General features: G+C 34.5%; 1 protein-coding gene across 3 annotated transcripts in view; it reads right to left on the bottom strand.

Moving 5' to 3' along the window:
• Window positions 1-10,823, bottom strand: part of LOC130641759 (uncharacterized) — a 42,983-nt gene extending 32,160 nt beyond the window's left edge. For 2 of the 3 annotated variants that reach the window (XM_057448706.1, XM_057448705.1), the window contains exon 1: window positions 10,604-10,823. In XM_057448706.1, coding sequence (XP_057304689.1) covers window positions 10,604-10,668 — 65 coding nt within the window. In that variant the 5' untranslated portion in view covers window positions 10,669-10,823. The remainder of the gene's footprint in view (window positions 1-10,603) is intronic. The other variant, XM_057448704.1, reaches the window with a different exon arrangement.
• Between the last annotated feature and the right edge of the window lie 8,746 nt (window positions 10,824-19,569).

The following is a 19,569-nucleotide window of genomic DNA, read 5'->3' on the forward strand; positions in this document are numbered from 1 at the left end:
GTGTTTTAGTCAGGTGGTAGTGATGATCAACGCTGCGAATAGGAAACTTGTTTAGGCGCATTTTTAATCAAAAACGTCACTGGGGTATCCCTGCACGTTTACTAAAACTCATCTTCAGTGCCTGGTATAAATATTAAAATACTTAATAATACTTTGAGCTGATTTTCGATTACTTTTTTAAGGTAAGCCTGCGCATCTTTGTCAAAGGATAATCTCAATTTCGATGGCAGATAAGCTGAGAGACTTGTATGATGTTATCGAAGACCAAGCCATGTTTACTGCATACGAAAAGTTTGAGAAATTTGAACGAGCATTCAATGACAATATCTGATTGTGTTAATAAATTTGAACCATTTACCCAAAAATGTATCAGCTGTTTTAGCTAACCAGTTGCTCAGAAAGTGCAAATTTCCCAAAATATGATCCCACTAGAGTTAGTTCCTTCTCTGACATATGATGTCATTCAAAAGCAGATCAAAGCAATATACGATCAATGTGGGCAAACTGAAAGTGATCAGCCGCTCAGCAATGATATAAAGAGAGATCGAACATAAAATTTTGCGTGGGGGAGAAAGTCGACAGGAAAGGGAGCTATACACATTGAGGTGGACAAGGACGAGGATCCTGGTCATCTCGCAATCTTTGAAATCTCAATGCTCCAAACTGACAACGAATGCAATGCCATCTTTGCAAATCCATCAAACATTTTATGAACAATTACCAAGACCTACATAAATCGAAATAACAACAACAATTACATGTGCAACTATGACGGAAAGTTTGGGGCAATGTTTTATGGAGCAGGTTGTTTCAGAATCTTTGTGAAAAATAAAGCTGTGCTTTATTAGATTCTGATTGTTCATCTACTCTACTGTGTGTGACAAGAACTGTCAGACTGTTACTGTTTCCAGTATGAATTATCGATCACTTAAGCTAGCTATACCATTCACTGATTGTGAAGTTTTGCTGCTACTCTCAAAGAAAAGTATGAGGAATGCAAATTGTAAGTTGTACTTTGTGAGTGATACCATTACCATGTTTTGTAAAGACACTCCACTGCAACATACCTCGAATGGTCACTACTGTATTTCTTTTACACCAAAGCAAGTTGTACTGTTAGTACGAATACAATTAGTACAAATACTTTACAAGTTAACATTAAATAGAAGAGAAAAAAATGTAGTTCTGAAGCTGCACAAATAATCGATACATCAATATCGATACAACATCTTATCGATAGCAGTAAGCTGAAGTCAGTGCTAAAGGATGCTAACATTGTTGATAAGCAGTTGCTCAACGTAAAAACGTAAAAATCTTTATGGTCTCGCATTTTGAAAAGCAACAATGCAGTACTGGAAAATATGGTGTTGAAAATAGTTGTTAAAAATGCTCTTGTATAAGCAAGTAGTGCTAAAAGCGCTCTAAATAATAAAAGTCCAAATCAGTTGGTTTTTGGAGAAAATCAATCTTTCTAATCTTCCAGCTTTCCTCAATTCAAGCCACGTTGCCGTTGTACTGCGACTCCAAGTGATTGCAGAGCATTTAAGTGTCCTTCATTTCACCTAGGAAGGCATACATAGAGTGTGAGTTTTCCAAGGGTGAAAAAAGCCTTGAAGCATCAGACACGGACTGTAAACAGCAAAACTTTTCTCAATGGAAAGAAGGGTTTATTACAAATGATTCAAAGAAAAAAAATGGAGAGGTCCTGGTATCGTATTGGGTGAAATCAAGTTTTTATCAAACATAGTGGTTGCTCTATGAGAGTAAACCCTTGTCATCTACGCTAAGTTAGGGGGGATCAATTGCTTGGCCATACCGTCAAAGCAGACGCCGTTAGTATAATACAATACCAAGCAAACCTGAAATACAATACCAAGCAAACCTGAAATAGAGCACAATAATGAAATGAAAGCTGAAAGCTAGATTAGTTGGCCCAGGTTTTAAGGACGATACCAGTAGCATTAAAACAGACTCTCCCACCACACACAAGGAAAACTTCACATTACTTTGTAAAATTGCAGCAACTAATAATTGGATGATCCACAGTTTATATGTGAAACAGTGTTTTTACAACTCGGAGAAATTGGACAATCCGTGCATTTGTTGCCTCTTCCGGAAGCTGGTACTGACAAACTGTGAAAACTAAAATGATCGGCTTACAGTTTGGCTGATGCTCCACGTTCCTGGTACAAAAAAATGCATCAAGAACTTAATAAATAATGCAGTACGAAATATGGGTGAGTATATCTTATTTTACTGGGAGTGTGATGGTATCCGGGCAGGTATTTTATATTGCCATGTAGAGGATTGTTCTTATTCCGAAAGTGTCAGGTTACGTAAAAAACCTCTATTTTATTTAATTGCCTGGCGACATAGCTTAGAAATAAAAACGGGTATTAGTACAAACACAATGGACAGCTAGCTAAAAAAACAAAACCCGGTGTTTTTCATGTGGCTTGCGATCTTAGCACTCGTGTGAAAAATGAAAAGCCTATGCAATTCAAAAAGGTTAACGGTGACTTGGAAAACTTTGTGATTTTGTTATGAAGTGATACTTTTCATGGTAACTTATTCCAGGGGGGGATCACAAGATGGATTTGTTCTGTTCCTTTATGTCAGATGCCAGCAAGCTCCTCTCATAAGGCAATCACACAAGTTGAAAAGAGTTGTAAAAGCGTTATTAGAGCTGAAACTATGGCTTTTTTAGAAAGGTGCAGAGCATGGCATGTTGATAAAAGCACTATTTAAGGAAACCACCTCCATCGATACCCCACCTGTTGGTATAATAGACAATTGATCGCTTTTCGATTCAGTGAATACAACCACAGTAGTTGAGGACAAACGCTTATACATCAATATTTGTGCCTTGAGACAAAAAATAAACAGAGGAGACTCCTTGAAATTAAAATTATCCTTATCCAAGGAACAAATTGTTGATTTTTTAACAAAAGGTAGTTCGTGAAGTGAGAACCTTACTAACATCATCCGTGGTGTTAAAAGCATACGCTTGACTTTAAGAGAATCCTGTGTGACAATGAAATTGCAGTCGTATGTTTACCTACATATGCTGACTTTTATGACATTTGACAAAAAAATTTGACATTTTTGGACATTTTAGTTCTGTTCATCATCTCCATAGGATTTTGTTTTCCACCTGATGATGCCACTATGGTACACTTACAAGTAATGCATACCAGGTTGTCCAAATTAGCCAACATTCACTTTGGCATATCAGAGAACAGCGACAAAAATATTAGCTCTGTTAACCCGAACTTTACTGACAACCCTAACTGTTCACCTTAATTAAGAGCACATACAAATCATTAACTAATTAATAACATTGGAAGCGACACACAACAAAGACATTAAAAGAGCTTCAACATTATGAGAGATAAAGTAACTGCAGTACCAAATAAAAACAGCTTTACTTGTGGTGCAAGTAAAGCTGTTCCGTCTAATCCTGAATAAATTCCTTGTTGTGTAAATGACGTAAAGAAGATGTTTCATCTACATAATTTTTGCAGGAATCAGAGTTTTATTTACATTTTACAGTTCCGATATAATGTTGTAGGGATCACTACGCAGTAAAAGATCTTTTAGGTTTATTTCTCTTTTGTTTGCGACTAGTATTGAGCCTTTTGAAAAAAGTTTGTTAAGCTCAGGTTAATGTTGTATAAGATGTAAATTGTGGTCGATTATGAAGTTGACGTATGGTCTTCTTGGATTGCAATAAGTTGTTTTTCCAGAACGTTTCGTTATTTTTCTCCTTGCATCAGATCGTGCCATTTGTGAAACCTTGAATAAGCCACAGAATTATTCCTTTAACCCCTTCGTTTTTGAGATACGATGTATATTCATCAGCATGAAGATACAAGTGTGAATCATGAATGCCTGAAATTTCCTAGTCATAAGTTGTTTTCTTTATCAGAAGTCAGTGACAGCATGGTGAGTCATTTTTAGTATCGGAGGGCACAGACTGTGAGAATACACGTCAATAACTGCAAACTAATCAAGGATATATTATCCTCTGTTATTTCGTGTCGTTTTTACTTCTGAGCCATACCAATTTACACAATAAAGAAGATTAGAAACGTCAACGCAAATTGCAAAGGCTTCTTTAAGTTTTATTGTACAGACTAGATACAATTAGAAGCTATATTGTTACTATAAAATAAATTCATCACATATATGATTGTAGGATGTGGCTTATAGTCAGATTTATTATTGATCTCGGTAGGTCATCAGAATTACTCATACTTAATTAATTGAATCTTAAGCCAGTGTTTTAAACTTTCACTTTGCATTGAGTCCCCCAAATTTGGGTTAATTACAAACAAGGTGTACCCCGATTGGTGTATTGGCTAAGGTGATGTTTTGTGTAGTGTTTGGGGTAGCTGTTTTAATCCACAAATTAGATAATTATGTGCTCTCCTTTGCCCCTGACTGGTTTTGCAGATGGAAACCGTCTTATTAAATTTGGAGTGAGTGGTTTCTTTTTAGCGATAGTCTTACATGTAAATAATTTAAAAAAGACTTCCTCCATGCAAAGCTCTCACAATAAATCTTCTGGTTATAATGTTCTCTTGATAATGACCAAATTCTTATTTTAAATTTTCTCCTTATTGTCTTCACAATTATCAAATAGCTATAAAAGATTGGTTGCATTATGCATGTGGTAACTATCCTATAAGAACCACCGCACCGTACAACATTGCCTATCTTATCATCAAAGTGATCAACTTCACTCATCAGCTCGATTTAACCAAAGCATCCCCTAAATTTGGTATGCTAAAGCGAGCTAAGAGGCGTTGTATTGGAGTAAAATTGAATTTATAATGTATATTTACAAAATATGTTGTGTGAATATTACATTAGCTACCCCAACGCCTACAATACCATAATTGGGATACTCTATGTTTCCAACTAACTCTACAGCCACAACGTGTGATTAAAGTAATCTGATTTTTAATAAATTCACGGTTGTAATTCCATCACCACTATTGTGGTGGCTTCAATTTTTTTAAAAATAATTATGTAAATATGGCTGTCTTTTTTAAAATAAACTATTATATTTTATAGGACTGATGATTCTTGAAATTCGAAAGCATCAAAACCAATATTTTACAAATACGTAGCTATCTATCAGAACAAATATTGCTTTTGCACACACACTTGGCAACCCTAATTTAGACTCAGCGCCATTCTTCATTATCTTTTTTGCCGACGTCAGCATTGACTGGCCAAGATATAAATCTTTTTACAAAAAAATTGTATACCTGTTGCCTTCATCGTACAGATCTTGAAACGCTGATTAAGAAAATGTATAGGATCATGTATTTTTGACAAACGGTTGCAGAGACATTGTGGCTTAAGGTTTTTTGATGACGTCATCAATCCGTTTATTTCAAAACGTATTCGGAGGCCCAGCTTTGGGAAACTTACCCAACTTGCTTTCAGGTGGTTCTTACTGACTGACTGTTTTTAAGCTAATTTAGCCTTAAAGTATTGAGTGCACTGGAATGGCTTCATTATTTCAAGATATTAAGTTTAAACTAGCTGTTTCCCGTGGAAGAATCCATTGTATTCCATTTAATTTATGTAGCAGATATATGTCCATCAAAAAACAAACAATACAGCAGTGCGCATCTTACATCTGCATTATTATATAAATGACCAAAAAAATTAAAGATTTTCAACCACTGCAGTATATATGTGACATTTAAAATCTAAATCTACTAAAATTACTTGCTCTGACCATCTGACAAATGCGAAAATTATTCGGAAAAAAGATTTTAAAAGCATTTTAACATACATCTCACCCATAAAATTTAAACCACTCAAAACGCCACATATATACAAAAAAGCTGATCAATGTCAAACACAAATCTCTCTCATTGTATATGTTAAAATCAGTTAGTTTATTGCAAACCCTGCCAAAGGTTGACACAAAATGCGAAAAATAGACAATAAATTTTGCCTAAGTAGAAATTTTTATCTAAGGTGTTACAAAGGGATTGCAAGGTTAAATTATATTGCAATAAAACGTTTTTTGATAAAATGCATATGGTCCTTCCTCACCAAACTTTAGACAAAATGCCAACAAAAAACGGTGTTTAAATCTAAAATTAATAAAGTCCTTTTAGCAATTTGCATGCTGTTTTACCATCAATAATGTAAACAAAATTTCAAATCTCACATAGTATTCTGTCACAAATTTTCATAAAATATATATATAAGTCATAATGAGTCATGTTAAACAACAGCAATCAATCTGTATATAAGTTCATTTTATGTCAATTTTTGCACCAATTTTGCAACACAAAATACAAATTCTAAATAATACTAAAATCTCTTATTTTGGTCCTTCGCATACCGACGGTCTCCCACAAAAGTTTAATCAAAATGTAAAAAATGAGAGGTACTGACAAAATCAAAGTTTGCAAAATTCAATTATTTCGGTACATATATCTACTGCATATGCCCTCTAAAACAATATTTTAATCCAAAATGCCTAAGAAAGACAGTTTGCAGCAAAAATCAGTTATTTCGATAATATTGCATACACTCTTTCCTCACAAAAGCTTCACAAACTGTAAAAAAAAGAATGGTTGTAGGGAGTGCTTCTGATTCAACAAAAAAGTTTTTTTGACATATTGCATCTAGCCCTTACCCATTAAATCTTACACAAAATTTTTAAAACTATATACGATTTAGAACACATCAAATTTAAATCGAGAAGGATCAGTCATTTCGATATATTGCACCGAGTCCTCCCCAGTAAGAATTTATACAAAATATAGAAAAACAAAGCTTGCAAGGTGTAAAATTGAATTCTTCTTCTGTGTATATATATATGATCCTTCCTCGCAAAATTAACATAAAATGTCAAAAAGGTTCAGATATAACATCTAACACAACAAAAATCAGTTCTATCAGTATATGTCATGCCATTGTCTTCCACCAAATGTTCCCCTTAAAGTTTCACAGACACAGCCTGTAAATTAAAAACAACTAAGATCAGGTATTTTGGTCTATTTCATACCATTCTGTTCTAAATAACTTATAAAATGTAAAAATTGAGTGGTAAAACAGAAATTTGCAAAATTCCATTTTTTTATATGCATAGATAGATTGAAATTGAAATTGATTAAAATTGAAATCAACAAAGTAGCTCTTTTGGTGTATTAAATATAAGCCATACGCACAAAAGTTTACACTAAATGTAAGAAAATGGTTGTGTTTAGTAATTCTAAATTAAGAAAAGTCAGTTCTTTTTTAGCATGCTGATTAAGGTTTTTGCCCACAAATTCTTACATGAAAATGTCAAAACCACAATTTGAAACAAATTAAATTTACATTTTAAAAATAAGTAATTTCTGAACTTTATTTTCAGAATATTTGGAGGAAAAGAACTTCGCAAACCAAAAAAAAACAGGAAAATTTTTTAAAATCTTCAGGGTTAATAACGTTTGATGGGTTTTGTGGGAATATATATACTGGGAATCTTTAGTTTAAAGCTAGCATTAGCTAGCTACAGCAGCTAATAGCTAGTCACTTAAATATAAACTGGAGACTTAGCTAGGTATAAAGAACATGGCTATATATATATATATATATATATATATATATATATATTCCTAGCTAGCTAGCTAGTTGTTGGTGGTGGTTGGCTTTTTATGATGCTAGCTATAAAACATGTCTGGCAACAATAATATAATCAAAACTGAAAATAAAACATGAAAAAACCTTACAGAACCTTGCTATGATTAATTTATAAAACCATGCTCTTCTTCAAATGTTTTTTTAAAGATTTATTTTGAATGAAAGAGTAGAGAATACTCAAAAAGAACAGCCATCTTTTTCGTAAACACAACTTCCGTTTTATGCCGGGAACTTCATTTAACAGTCCGTATGCTTTGTGAATATCTAATACCGTTTCATATGTAGCGATACCTATATATGTATGCTAACATAGAGTTTTTTGGCATAAGGGTATATATATTTATATCGTTATTAGCAGCGGGTTATATATTTACAGCTTATGTGCGATTTCTATGAAGTACATCCCTAATCTTTTTAGTTAAATTTTAGCGTACAGCCACGTCATAAGAAAGTGACCCGTGATTTCCGTGTCGTGGACTCACAGTTTTACTCCGCAAGGGAATTAATATATAAGATTAGTGTTATTGACGTCGCGACGTCAAATTTATCGATTACTAGGTTTAACGTTTTTGGCGACATCAAAATAAAAATATCCACTTTGGCGGTCACAGAAAGACACAACTCTTTCGTATTATTATATAGACAGTCCTTGTATTGTTATATAGATTCTTATTTATCATGTATTTATCGTTTGTTATTTGTTTATTATAGCTAACTACATTTAAATCGCCTATAATAATACGGTGCGTTAGTGTGTTTGTGAGGGGCAATTCCGACATGTATTTATTTTCCTTTGATGTAACTAAAAAAGTTATGTCTCAAATGTTAACCTACAAATTGAACGTATATATCTCCTTATCTGTTCCTTAAATATTCATGTTCATATCCATTATTTTAAAGTTTTAAGCTCTTCACAAAAGACGAGTTAACAAAATTCTAAGAATAATTTTTGTGTATATGAACGCGACACTGCTGACGTCATTAGAATTTTAATTTACTGCTCTGTTTTTATTTTCTCAGCCTGAATGAATTATTCCATGGGTCTTATCGACTAGCATTAGAATAAAAACGATCTGCACGTTCAGCAGATCCAAAACACGTGTTTTATTTCTGCACCGTTATTCTAGTATGCAATGCAAGGGCTTGCCTAATGCAATAAGTCAATCGGGTAAAGTTAACGCCTCTTTAAAGCCTAAAGTTTACTTTGGATATAGACTAGCGCTGTCGTTCCACGGAAACAGAAATGTGTATACAGGGTTAAAATGCGGCAGCGTGTGCTAAGAGAAAGTTAAATTTGATTTTCTTAAACAGGATCAAGCGAGTGAGCTTGTGGTTTTTCTGAAATTTATAACAATACTAAAATGAATAGATTTGTTTATATCGATTTAAAACATGTGACTCCTTCTTTTTCTCCATCTCACTAAGATATAATTAATTACAACAAAATTTTCTTGAACAAAACAAAGTTGTTGTTTTTGTTGTTGTTTTTTTGTATTTATCACACAAGTCCTAATAAAACATGAGAAAAGCAGCAGTTCACCAACTACAATATAACCAACACAAGCTTTGAAGATTTATTAGAATCTTTAAAAAGATTCTAATGACGTTGCTTTGAAATCGTTGCTACTCTATTAATTTTTAAGATCATTAAAGATCTCAACAAAATAAAAAAAAATATACAAAATCCAAAAACAAAAGTTTCTGTGGCAAGAAAAATATATAACCCCCCCCCCCCAAGAGACATTTCAAACGATAGTGATATGACTGTTTTAAAAAAAAATTATCTGGGCATTTTAAGTAATTTATTTTTTCCAACTTTTCTGCGGTCTATGTTTTTCTATTATTTCTTTTGCAACATGTTCTACTCACTGTCAATCCATGGCTGTGTAGGCTTCTCTTTTTTAATGGAGATTTTTTACTTTTAACTTTATTATTACTAATTTATTTGTTATTTACAATTTATAATTGTTTTCATATCTTTGTTGTTTGCTTTCACCTTTCCAACAGATTCTATTACGGTTTTAGTTTTTCTCACCCACTTAACCGACGGCTTCTATGGCGTGCATACTTTCTCTGTTCCTTTCAGTTAGTTTTTGGCGTGACACATTTTATATTGTTGATATTTATATATAATCATATATATTTTTATTCTTTATTTTTCCAAGCAGAAGCCTAATTCATAGCATCAACGAATATATTTTTATATATTATACTGAATAAGTCATCCCGTAAAAACATTTATTTTAAATAAAATAAAAAGCATAGTAATATTAACATTAGATATTCGAATTCTGCGTTTTAATGTTTAAGAGGAAGCATGAAACATATACTAAGAAAACGTGTCTACTTGCCCACACTAACTCAAAATGACAAACAAATAAACCAACAAGAAAAACCATAAAACAATAAAAATAATTAGCTACAAGGGAGTGAGTAATACTACGGTGGAATCTCTCTATCTCGAACTCGCAAGGGACCAAAAAATTTGTTCAAGATAAAGAAAGTTCGAGATAAAGGAAGGAAAGTACCTTAGGCGGGCCACAAAGGGACCGTGACTTTAGTTCGAGATAGAGAGAAGTTCGAGATAGAGAGTAGTCAAGATAGAGAGATTCCACTGTATTGGCAATCGCCATATAACCATATCAATCTACAAAAGAAGACGAAGTGGCCAACAAGCTATACTCAACATAAAAACAATCCAATGAATGGCAAGATCTCCTCTTATGAGGTGTAGAGAACCCATACAAAAACAAATCGGTTTCGTGAAAAGACATGTTACTTGTGGAATCTGTGAAATCCAGGCTAACATTTAACAAAATACATGAGCAGTAAGTTTGTATAAATTCAACTTTCAGTTTGATAACCAATATTTCTTTCGTGACTTTCACTGATCATGTCTTTCGTGAAATAGTTATATTGCAATAAACTAAATATTTCTTACCCTGATGGAGATAACTGGCAGGTAGCAAGTGTTAAGCAACATACAAGGATAATGAGAATCTTCATCTCGACATCCAAATACTGACTAAATTACGACGATGCTACTGTTTGCTTACTTGTTTAATTTTTTTATAAAACTAATCGAGTATCAAAGATAGCTATTAGACCGGATTAAAAAATCTTTTGGATTGCGACAATAATATAGAAGGATGTCTGAAAATGAAAATTTAATTAAAAAGAACGAAATCTCCCCTATTTTTTGGTTATTTCCCGATTAAGTGTTTTTTTTTATGATTGTGTTTTGCTAGAAGCTTAGGTCAAGTATTATTAATACTTCAAAAGCTTAGATTATATACGTATCACGCATTTGAAAGGAGTTCAGAGAAGTGAATGTATTGGCATTGACTTCTCTGAACTCCTTTCAAATGCGACGAACAAACAAATTGCAGAACAAAAAGATAAACAGACAAATTGCAGAACAAAAAGGTAAACAAGCTAGAAAAACAAATAAAAAAAGAAAGGATAATGAAAGTTTGGATTTTAGATTGATTTTCCCAAGCCAAGAAACTAATCTTAAAGACAGCAAGTTAGACAAAATTGTAACTAAAAGCCAACCTCGTCTCCAGGTCATCTTGTATCAAATCTTACTTCAGTATGGCGAAAAAAGCATGGCCCTGTAGATGTCCTCATCACGTGAGCCTACAATGTACAGTTTTTCTAGGTGTATCATTTAATGAAATTTAGGGCAACTCAACGAACCACAATTTTATGTATAATCTTGTAGAGTTCAATAGGATCTACGTTTTACGTCACAGATATGTGCGGCCAGTTTATTTTCATATTCCTCTCATACGCAGCAGACAACCTGTTCGCATACTGCTCTTCACTGTTTTCCAAATGCATAAGTATACAATCATGTTATTTAGGCTCTGTCGTTTACTTAAAATTTTAGCAATTTAGTTATGTGTATTTTACTAAATTGGTTGGCTAGCAAGTACTAGATTGCAAAACGTTTAACTAGGGGAACTTGTTGGAAATGGGCAAATGATATGCCCACCTGACTATAACACTGTGGCGCCGTAGATTAGTGGTTATAGCTCTCGTACTTTGTGCAGGAGACCGGGGTTCGATTCCTCTTGACGGCGATTCAACATGGGCGAGTGAATGTTACCATAGCCCCGGGTTAACCCAAGCCATGTGAGGGAAATTGGGGAGATGGCTCCATGTGTGGGCCATTGGATGTTGCCAGGAGTTGTCTAGTAGAGCGCGGTCCCTAATTGGGTCTGCGTAGCTCAAAACGAGCATTAAATACTCTAGGACTCTTCATCTAAGGCATGGCCCCTCCTGGAAATAATAGACAGGGTATATCCCTCGATATTAGCGAGCCTAGCCATGTAAAATATGCACATCTATCTATCTATCTAACACTTCGTTGGTTCTTTAGGGTGCAAAAATGGCTACAAAATATTTAAATGGTCATGTGATTCTAGGTGCCTGACTGAAGGTATCTAGGCAGAAATTTAAGTTCAAATTTACATTTTGATTGAACTTTAGAATTCTCATTTTCTGTAGGTCCATATCTGAGTGTGTACATTGCAGCTTTTATATTATGACCAAGATTTTGCTGTATGAATCCCAAAGCTGATTCTTCGCTATTATTTTTGTCAAAATGTCATCAAAAAGTAAGTTGTCCGTGATATACATTTGTAAAAAAAGACATTTTCTTTATTTTGTAAAACATTATTTTGTCTATAAAGGAAATGATGTCAAACAAAACGGGTGTAACACAATTGACATGTGTAGTGGGCGACACTCGATGTAATTTTATGCTATTTCTTTTCTGCATAAAGTAAACGTAGCTGGCAATCAGGTTTTATATCGGACCAGCCTCTTCCAGGGCCATGTTCGTCTCGCCGTCCCGACATATAAAGAGACAACAGGCGCTGAATACGAGGTTGACTAAAAGCAAATCAAAGAAACACCTAAAAATGCACGAGTTGAGAGCTTTCTAAAATTTCAAGTTGGCTGCTTCGGGCGCAGATGACTATGTTGGGCGGTAAATCAAAATTCCACGGGTCGAATATGACAACAACGCCCTCAAAATGAGCATTATTGTTATATTAAAACAAAAGAAAATAATTTAACTAAAACCAGGTGTTCAAACCGTTTCTTGCTGTTTTACATTAATAACAGAGAATGACATACCATGTTTACATCAAAACGCTTTTTGTCGCCGAGTTTTATGATAATTTAAGTTAGATGCGCATCACGCTTTTGTCATGAATGAATTATGAATGTGTTTATGTAAGAAAAAAGTTAAACAACATTCTTAGAACACCTTCCATGACAAATTTTTTTATTATTTGCCAGTTCCTAAAAACTATTACTATATGGACATACTACATACTACCAAGAGTAAATTTTCGTAAAGCGATAAAGACTGGGGCATGATTTTCATGTGACTTTATCGTATAAAAACATAATATATGTTTTTTATTTTTTTATTTTTATTTTCATTAGTCTTTTTTAGTGACTTTTTGACTACAAGACCGGCCGTTAAGTAAGGTCTTGGGACGAGGAGGTTTTTTTATTGCTCTCATTTTTGAAAATAATATCTATAACTGTGTCACAATAATGAACTATTTTGTCAAAATGCAAGACAACTTTGTTTACTGTTGGTCTCTTTACTGGTTAAACCACAACATACATGTTTAATATTCTTTTTGGGGCGTTTGAGTGCGTCTTTAATGGAGGCATGCTATCATCCCTGGCCTAAACTGCATTTCGATGCATCATACTCAATAGGATATACGCACTTAAACGCCTAGTGGGGACAAAGCAATACAATTTAAAAATCTTTCAACATACATGGTCAAATATTGTTTTAACCATGTAATAACTTGTGGAACAGACAATATTTTTATGTAAATGTAATGGATCATAATCAATATAATGGATCATAAGAATCATTAATAAAAATGATATTCTAGATTTTCAATTTTTTTACTTTCTCCTTTCTCCTTTATTCTCCAAAAGAAGATCATACCAAAAAGCTAACTAAAGTTTTTAAACCTGACGATTGAGTTACTTTCAAAATGTAAGCAATCATTACTTCTCTAACAAACGAGATGATTTGCACTCTCAACTTAATAATAATTTTCGATCTATTGTGAAGAGATTAACTTACGAAAGCCAATTTAAAGCCAACTCCTACCTCTCAGCTAATCCATCAACTCCTGACCAAGGTGGAAAATTATACGTAGATAGGATATAAACAGACCTCTAGGACGTCCAAGGGATATCTTGGACGTCCTACAGATTTTTAGTACGCCCGAAAGATATCTACGACGTCCTACAGTTCTATGGGATGCCTGTACACTTCTAGAAGATCCCAAAGATTTCTCGAATTTAGAACTCTAGAAAAAGTCACATGGAACCAGGTTTAAAGTAAAATATTTTAGCTTTTGAGCAAAGAAGATATGATCGGCAGTGCGTTTTGTCTGTTATATCCACTTTGTGTGAGGATTTCGGTTAATAGAAGGGAAATAGAGAAGAAGGGACTTGCAAAGATCACATTGTGATGAGTGGGTCTTTATGGCTTTTCCTGTTTCTTAGATTTATTCAGAAATGTGTCAGTTGTATTTTCTTTTACTTTAGCTATTGGGAAATAGCTATGGATAGTTAAGGTATTGGGAACTCCATAAGAGACATTATCACTCATTTTTTTTCGTTGTGTTGACATCAGTACAAAGAAATTCTAGAACTTTTGCGCCGCTACCATAATATTTAAGTATCAGAATTTTGCATCAATTTTTAAAGGAATAAAGAGAAAGTATGAATACAAGTACCAAGCAGGTTAGTTAGACCAGCTTTAATGGAGCTAGTCCTATATGGACTGAATGGAGAACAAACAATCGGCTGAAAATAAGGCAATGTAGAGCAAATAGTCCGAACTATGTCTTGCACATTGACAAAAACGATAAATTAAAACCCTTTGGGATTTGTATCCACGGAGAAATTATGGTTTCAGTCGTAAGATGATTTGGTTAGCTGTTTCAGACACACAAGAACCCATTTCTTATAGCTCACTCTTATACCAACGCAGTGAAGACTTTATGCGCCTTGCCAAAATTGATTCGCGATGATAGGAGGGCAGAAAATGTGAATGTACGCAGCATTCAACGATTCCTTCGTATAAATCATCATGATTCATGGAGTGGTTGTAACAGTTTTAAATACGGAAAATCTGTATCAAATGAACAAATAGAGCTGTGGTGGTCATATTTGACATGAAATACTACTCAATCTTCGATCGATTATTTCAAGGACCTGCAAGATCAGGGACCCTACGACGACAGCAATAATATTTACGTTAAATCAGTGAAATGCTGATTATCTGGTTCTGTGGGCATGTTTCATTAGGAAAAATCTGTTCAATTAGTGATTCTGAAGTTTGGGTACAGGTTGAATAAAGTGAATCAATCATACTTTTACTTAATTTCTCCCAAAATGACCCCATACCTTTAACAATATATTTCATTGGTAGTTATGGTCTGTTTATCAAAGCAGTGTTCGTAACTCTTGAACATAATGCCAATAGGTTATGTGGTTTTGGCTTATTGAAGACGTTATAACTGCAAAGGCCGTCGGCTATAGGGTCATTACTTGTTTCTGTTTCATATGTGTGACAAAATTAGGAAAGAAATATAGGAATGTATGTTTCAAATAGGGTCAATGACCCTAAAACTGGATTGTTGTCCTTCGGAGAGAAAGCTTCATGCAATTGTGTTTTTATACCACTTATAGTAAGGTCCGGAGGTGAGAAAAGGTTTCTTGAACCGCCAGTACTTATGATTTCAGCATTTCGTCAGTCGATGCATTGCTAGCTTCACCGTCCATCTGAAACCGACAATAGAAATAGCATTTACCACCGAGACATTAAGTTAAGAAAATATTTGGATATTTTTATGCACCGAGTGGTATGAAAATAAAATTAACAGTTACTTATACCTTGTTGGTTCTCAATGTATCTACTGTAGGATTGACCACACATCTATATCTAGATCTATAAAACAACAAAAGTGGACGATAAGACAGTTTAGCTGCCTAAACATTTTAGTTTTAATAGCTGTGTAGTTAGCTACATAAGTAAAAAAAGGATTTGGATATCTCAATGCGGAAATAATACACTCTATCCTCAATTACTTACCTTTTCGACTGACGCTGTTGCCACAATCAATATTTTTGTGTCTGTTTCAAAGGAAAGCAACACCTTGTTTATATAAATTTGCCATAATGTCAATATTCGTAATCACAGACATTAGAGCAAATACGACAGTGCTATAAAAATAAAAGCTCAAACAAATCTTATTTGCATCAAATATTATTAGTTATACGTAGACGCAACAAAACAACGTGATTATTTTCTAGGACGTCCTAGAGATCTGTAGGACGGCCTAGAGACCCGTAAGACGTCCTGGAGGTCAGCAAGATGTCCAAGAGACCCGTAGGACGTTATAAAGAAGCAGTGAAAGTAGCGGTGCGATTTTTGGCAGATATGATGCTCCGTACTACAGTGGAATCCCCCTAAAGCGGACACCCTATAAAGCGGACAGCCCTCTAAAGCGGACAAAAATCTTTGCACCAAATGACAGTTTCCCTTATAAACACTCCCTATAAAGCGGACAATGGAAAAATAACGAGATGAAATGTCACTTTTTCTTAAAATTTAAACCATTTTACTTAGTACATCTTTGAGTTTTGTTATTTACCGAGTCCAACACTTTCCTTATATTTTTCTCGGCCCACTCAACTGCCTTTTCAACACCAATTAATTGGTACTGGGCAGGAATTTATGAAGATATGTCTGCTGCAGAATACATCGATTTTGACGCCGATGTTCCAGCTTCGGAGCCAAGAATTAACGAATTAGAAATAAATTGGCGACATCAAATCCGAGAAGCTAGCATTAACGCAATTGAAAATCCAGAGATGGCATGTCAGGTCGAAGAGATTTCCGAGGATGATGATGAGAGTGAAGACGTGGTTGAAGAAGAAATGCTTGGTTTCACCGAGCTAATCACTATGCTTGATAAAATTAAGCGATCTACTATTTTTGATGATACATGCCAAGAAATGTTGTCAACCATTACGAAAAAGATTGAGGAACTTCAGCTTCAAAATAGAAAACAATCCTCAATCAAAGATTATTTCAAATAGGGAGAAAAACGTGTATTGAAAGACCTATAAGATAAATGAAATATATCTTCGTAATATAACTTGGTTTCTTAGTTTCTTAGTTTAATAACCTTAGCAACACTTAAAGGTTGGTTGCAACACCGACAAATTTGAGCTGCTAAACTTACTTTACACAGCCAACTTGGGTTCTTTGCTCGATAAGCTAAATCTATTGATGTAGCCGTCTACCCTAGTGTTGCAAGTCACCCCATGATACCCGCCAGTACTACAAAAAAAGCTTTTTTGGTCAAAATTAGGTCTAAAACTAATTTTTTGGTCAACTTCCTATAAAGCGGACATCCCTCTAAAGCGGACACTTTTTTTGCACCAATGGTGTCCGCTTTAGAGGGATTCCACTGTACTATGTATCGGAGATCATTTTATCGCAAGAGGGCTGCTAGTTTTCAAAGGATAATAACTTTTTGGGAATATTGTATAATTTACCATTTGCAAAGTCGATAATTTGTGATTTTTTAAGAGATTAGAAAATTAGAAAATAGTACAATTCCATTTGCTGCTAAAATCATATTTGAAAATCTTTCGTCACAATTAAATATTATTATCGAGAAATCTAATTTTACTCCGCGAAATTAAAAAAACATGAAGATTATTACCATTGTCTCTTAATTTTATCCAATATCATCCTCCAACCTCTATTCCGTAGACACCCCTAGCTAGCTAGTACATCCAGCATAGCTAGCTCACTTAGCTAAGGGGACTGATAATAGACAGAATACATGTTTCTCTTTCCTGCTGTCACACTCCAATGTCTGCCTTGCTTTTTCATTCAGAAAAAATTGCTAATTTAGCAAAGACTGCTATTTTGATGTACTGCTTAAGATAAGTCAAATTTGAGTAGCTACACAACACATGTCCAATTAGGCCCCACCAAAAACATCATTGGTTTAAACAAAATAAAATAATAATAAAATTGAGTTCTCTCAAATACCGGCACATCAGTAAAAGGTGCGAACGATTGTTCTTATGCATTCTTAGACATAAGATAATAGCTGACCCATTAATTGCTCCCCCAGTTCCACAAAACGTTCGGCTATCTCAGCCATATAGATTTCTATACTTGATATATATAATGCTTTTTTCTAATAATTAAAATTAGCCAACCTATTTAGTAAAAAATACAAGTACTGGATTAAAAATCACTTAGTTAATAGCGGCAATTTAGTTTGGATAGGTAGTCAAGCAAGAACATACTGTTTAGAAATGAATGATACAAAAATGTATGCTGAAAATGTGATGTGTAACACCATTATGAGAGACAAAAGAGTTAAAGAGTTCAGATAAGTCATACGACAAACATAAAATAAGAGATTGTTCCATTCTCGACCCCAGAGCTCTCTAAGATAAAGGTTCTAATTTCAATGAAAGCTCTGGATATGAGAATGAGATTGTTCAGCTACCTGTTAATATTAATTTTTAACGCATCTCCTCCCAGTTCTAATTCAGAAAAAAGTTTAGATATGCGCAGTTTAAGTTTTCGAAACATTTCCCGCTGAAACAGCCTTTGTGTTGGCAAGTGACGTCAACCTTGTTTCCAAGATATTTTGCATTTTTAATTGATTTGATAGGCCGGTTCAGGGGTCAAGAGACCATGGGGGAACAAGGATGCAGGACGGTTTATGGCCGTTTGCAGCTACACGGAGTTGATTGGCGTATATTGGGCCAATTCCGTGCAAAGTTGACCGATGAACTGGTAATGGTTCTATCTGAATACGGAGTTGAAAACGGCATTGGTATTGTTCTGCCCGGATAATGAACATCGGCCTGATTAAGTACGGCAGCTTGCACCGGTTAAGAACAGGGCAGAAAATACATAATCAGGGCAACATAATCAGGACAGGCCGGCTTATTACTCAAAAAATATTATTTAGCACTTATAAAAGGGACATATAATCAGGGCAGGCCAGTTTTTATACGACAGTGTAATATTATTTCTCATTTATTATAGAACGAACATAATCGGGGCAGGCCGACTTATGTATGACACAGTCAAATATTATTCGAGACTTATAGAACGAACGTAATCGGGGCCGACCGGCTTATGTATGGCATTTTTCTATTATTTCTCACTTATTATAGAACGCACATAATCGGGGAAGGCCGGCTTATGTATGACAGTCAAATATTATTCCAGACTTATAGAACAAATATAATCGGGGCCGACCGCTTTTATATCATTCGTAATCACTTCTGACAAGCGAATAGCCCTGCTAGCAAAGTTGTTGTTGCTCTCAAATGAAACGAAATTTCGCGGCAAATACTAAATTTTGGGATTCGCAAGTTTAATAACTTTTCACCAAACTTAATTCCCGCAAAAAGAATAATTTAGGTTCCGTGAAATTTAGTTACTTCAAAGTATATTATGCTGAAATGTATTTACTACAAGATTAGTTTATACTAAGAATTACGTCGAGACTTTTTTCTTCCGCCATGTCTAGTTTTTAGGGGTGTTCTATCTTCCAGAGAATGTTTAATTCACATAAGTTCGAAGAAAATGCCAATCACAGCCTGCCTGGCCAGCCATTATATCAGCGTTCATAATCCGGTCACCACTACATAACCAGTGCAAAAAAAACATAATCGGATCATGTGTACATAATCCGGCTGTCCCGGTTGTAAACAGGCCGTTTTCGCAATCTGGGCAGAACAGTATGTGTAAGTGTGCTTATTTGGCTCGTCAGAACTGTTATTCTTTCCTACGATGGCCCCTAT

This window comes from Hydractinia symbiolongicarpus, chromosome 4 (assembly GCF_029227915.1).
Source record: "Hydractinia symbiolongicarpus strain clone_291-10 chromosome 4, HSymV2.1, whole genome shotgun sequence".
NCBI classification, from domain to species: domain Eukaryota; kingdom Metazoa; phylum Cnidaria; class Hydrozoa; order Anthoathecata; family Hydractiniidae; genus Hydractinia; species Hydractinia symbiolongicarpus.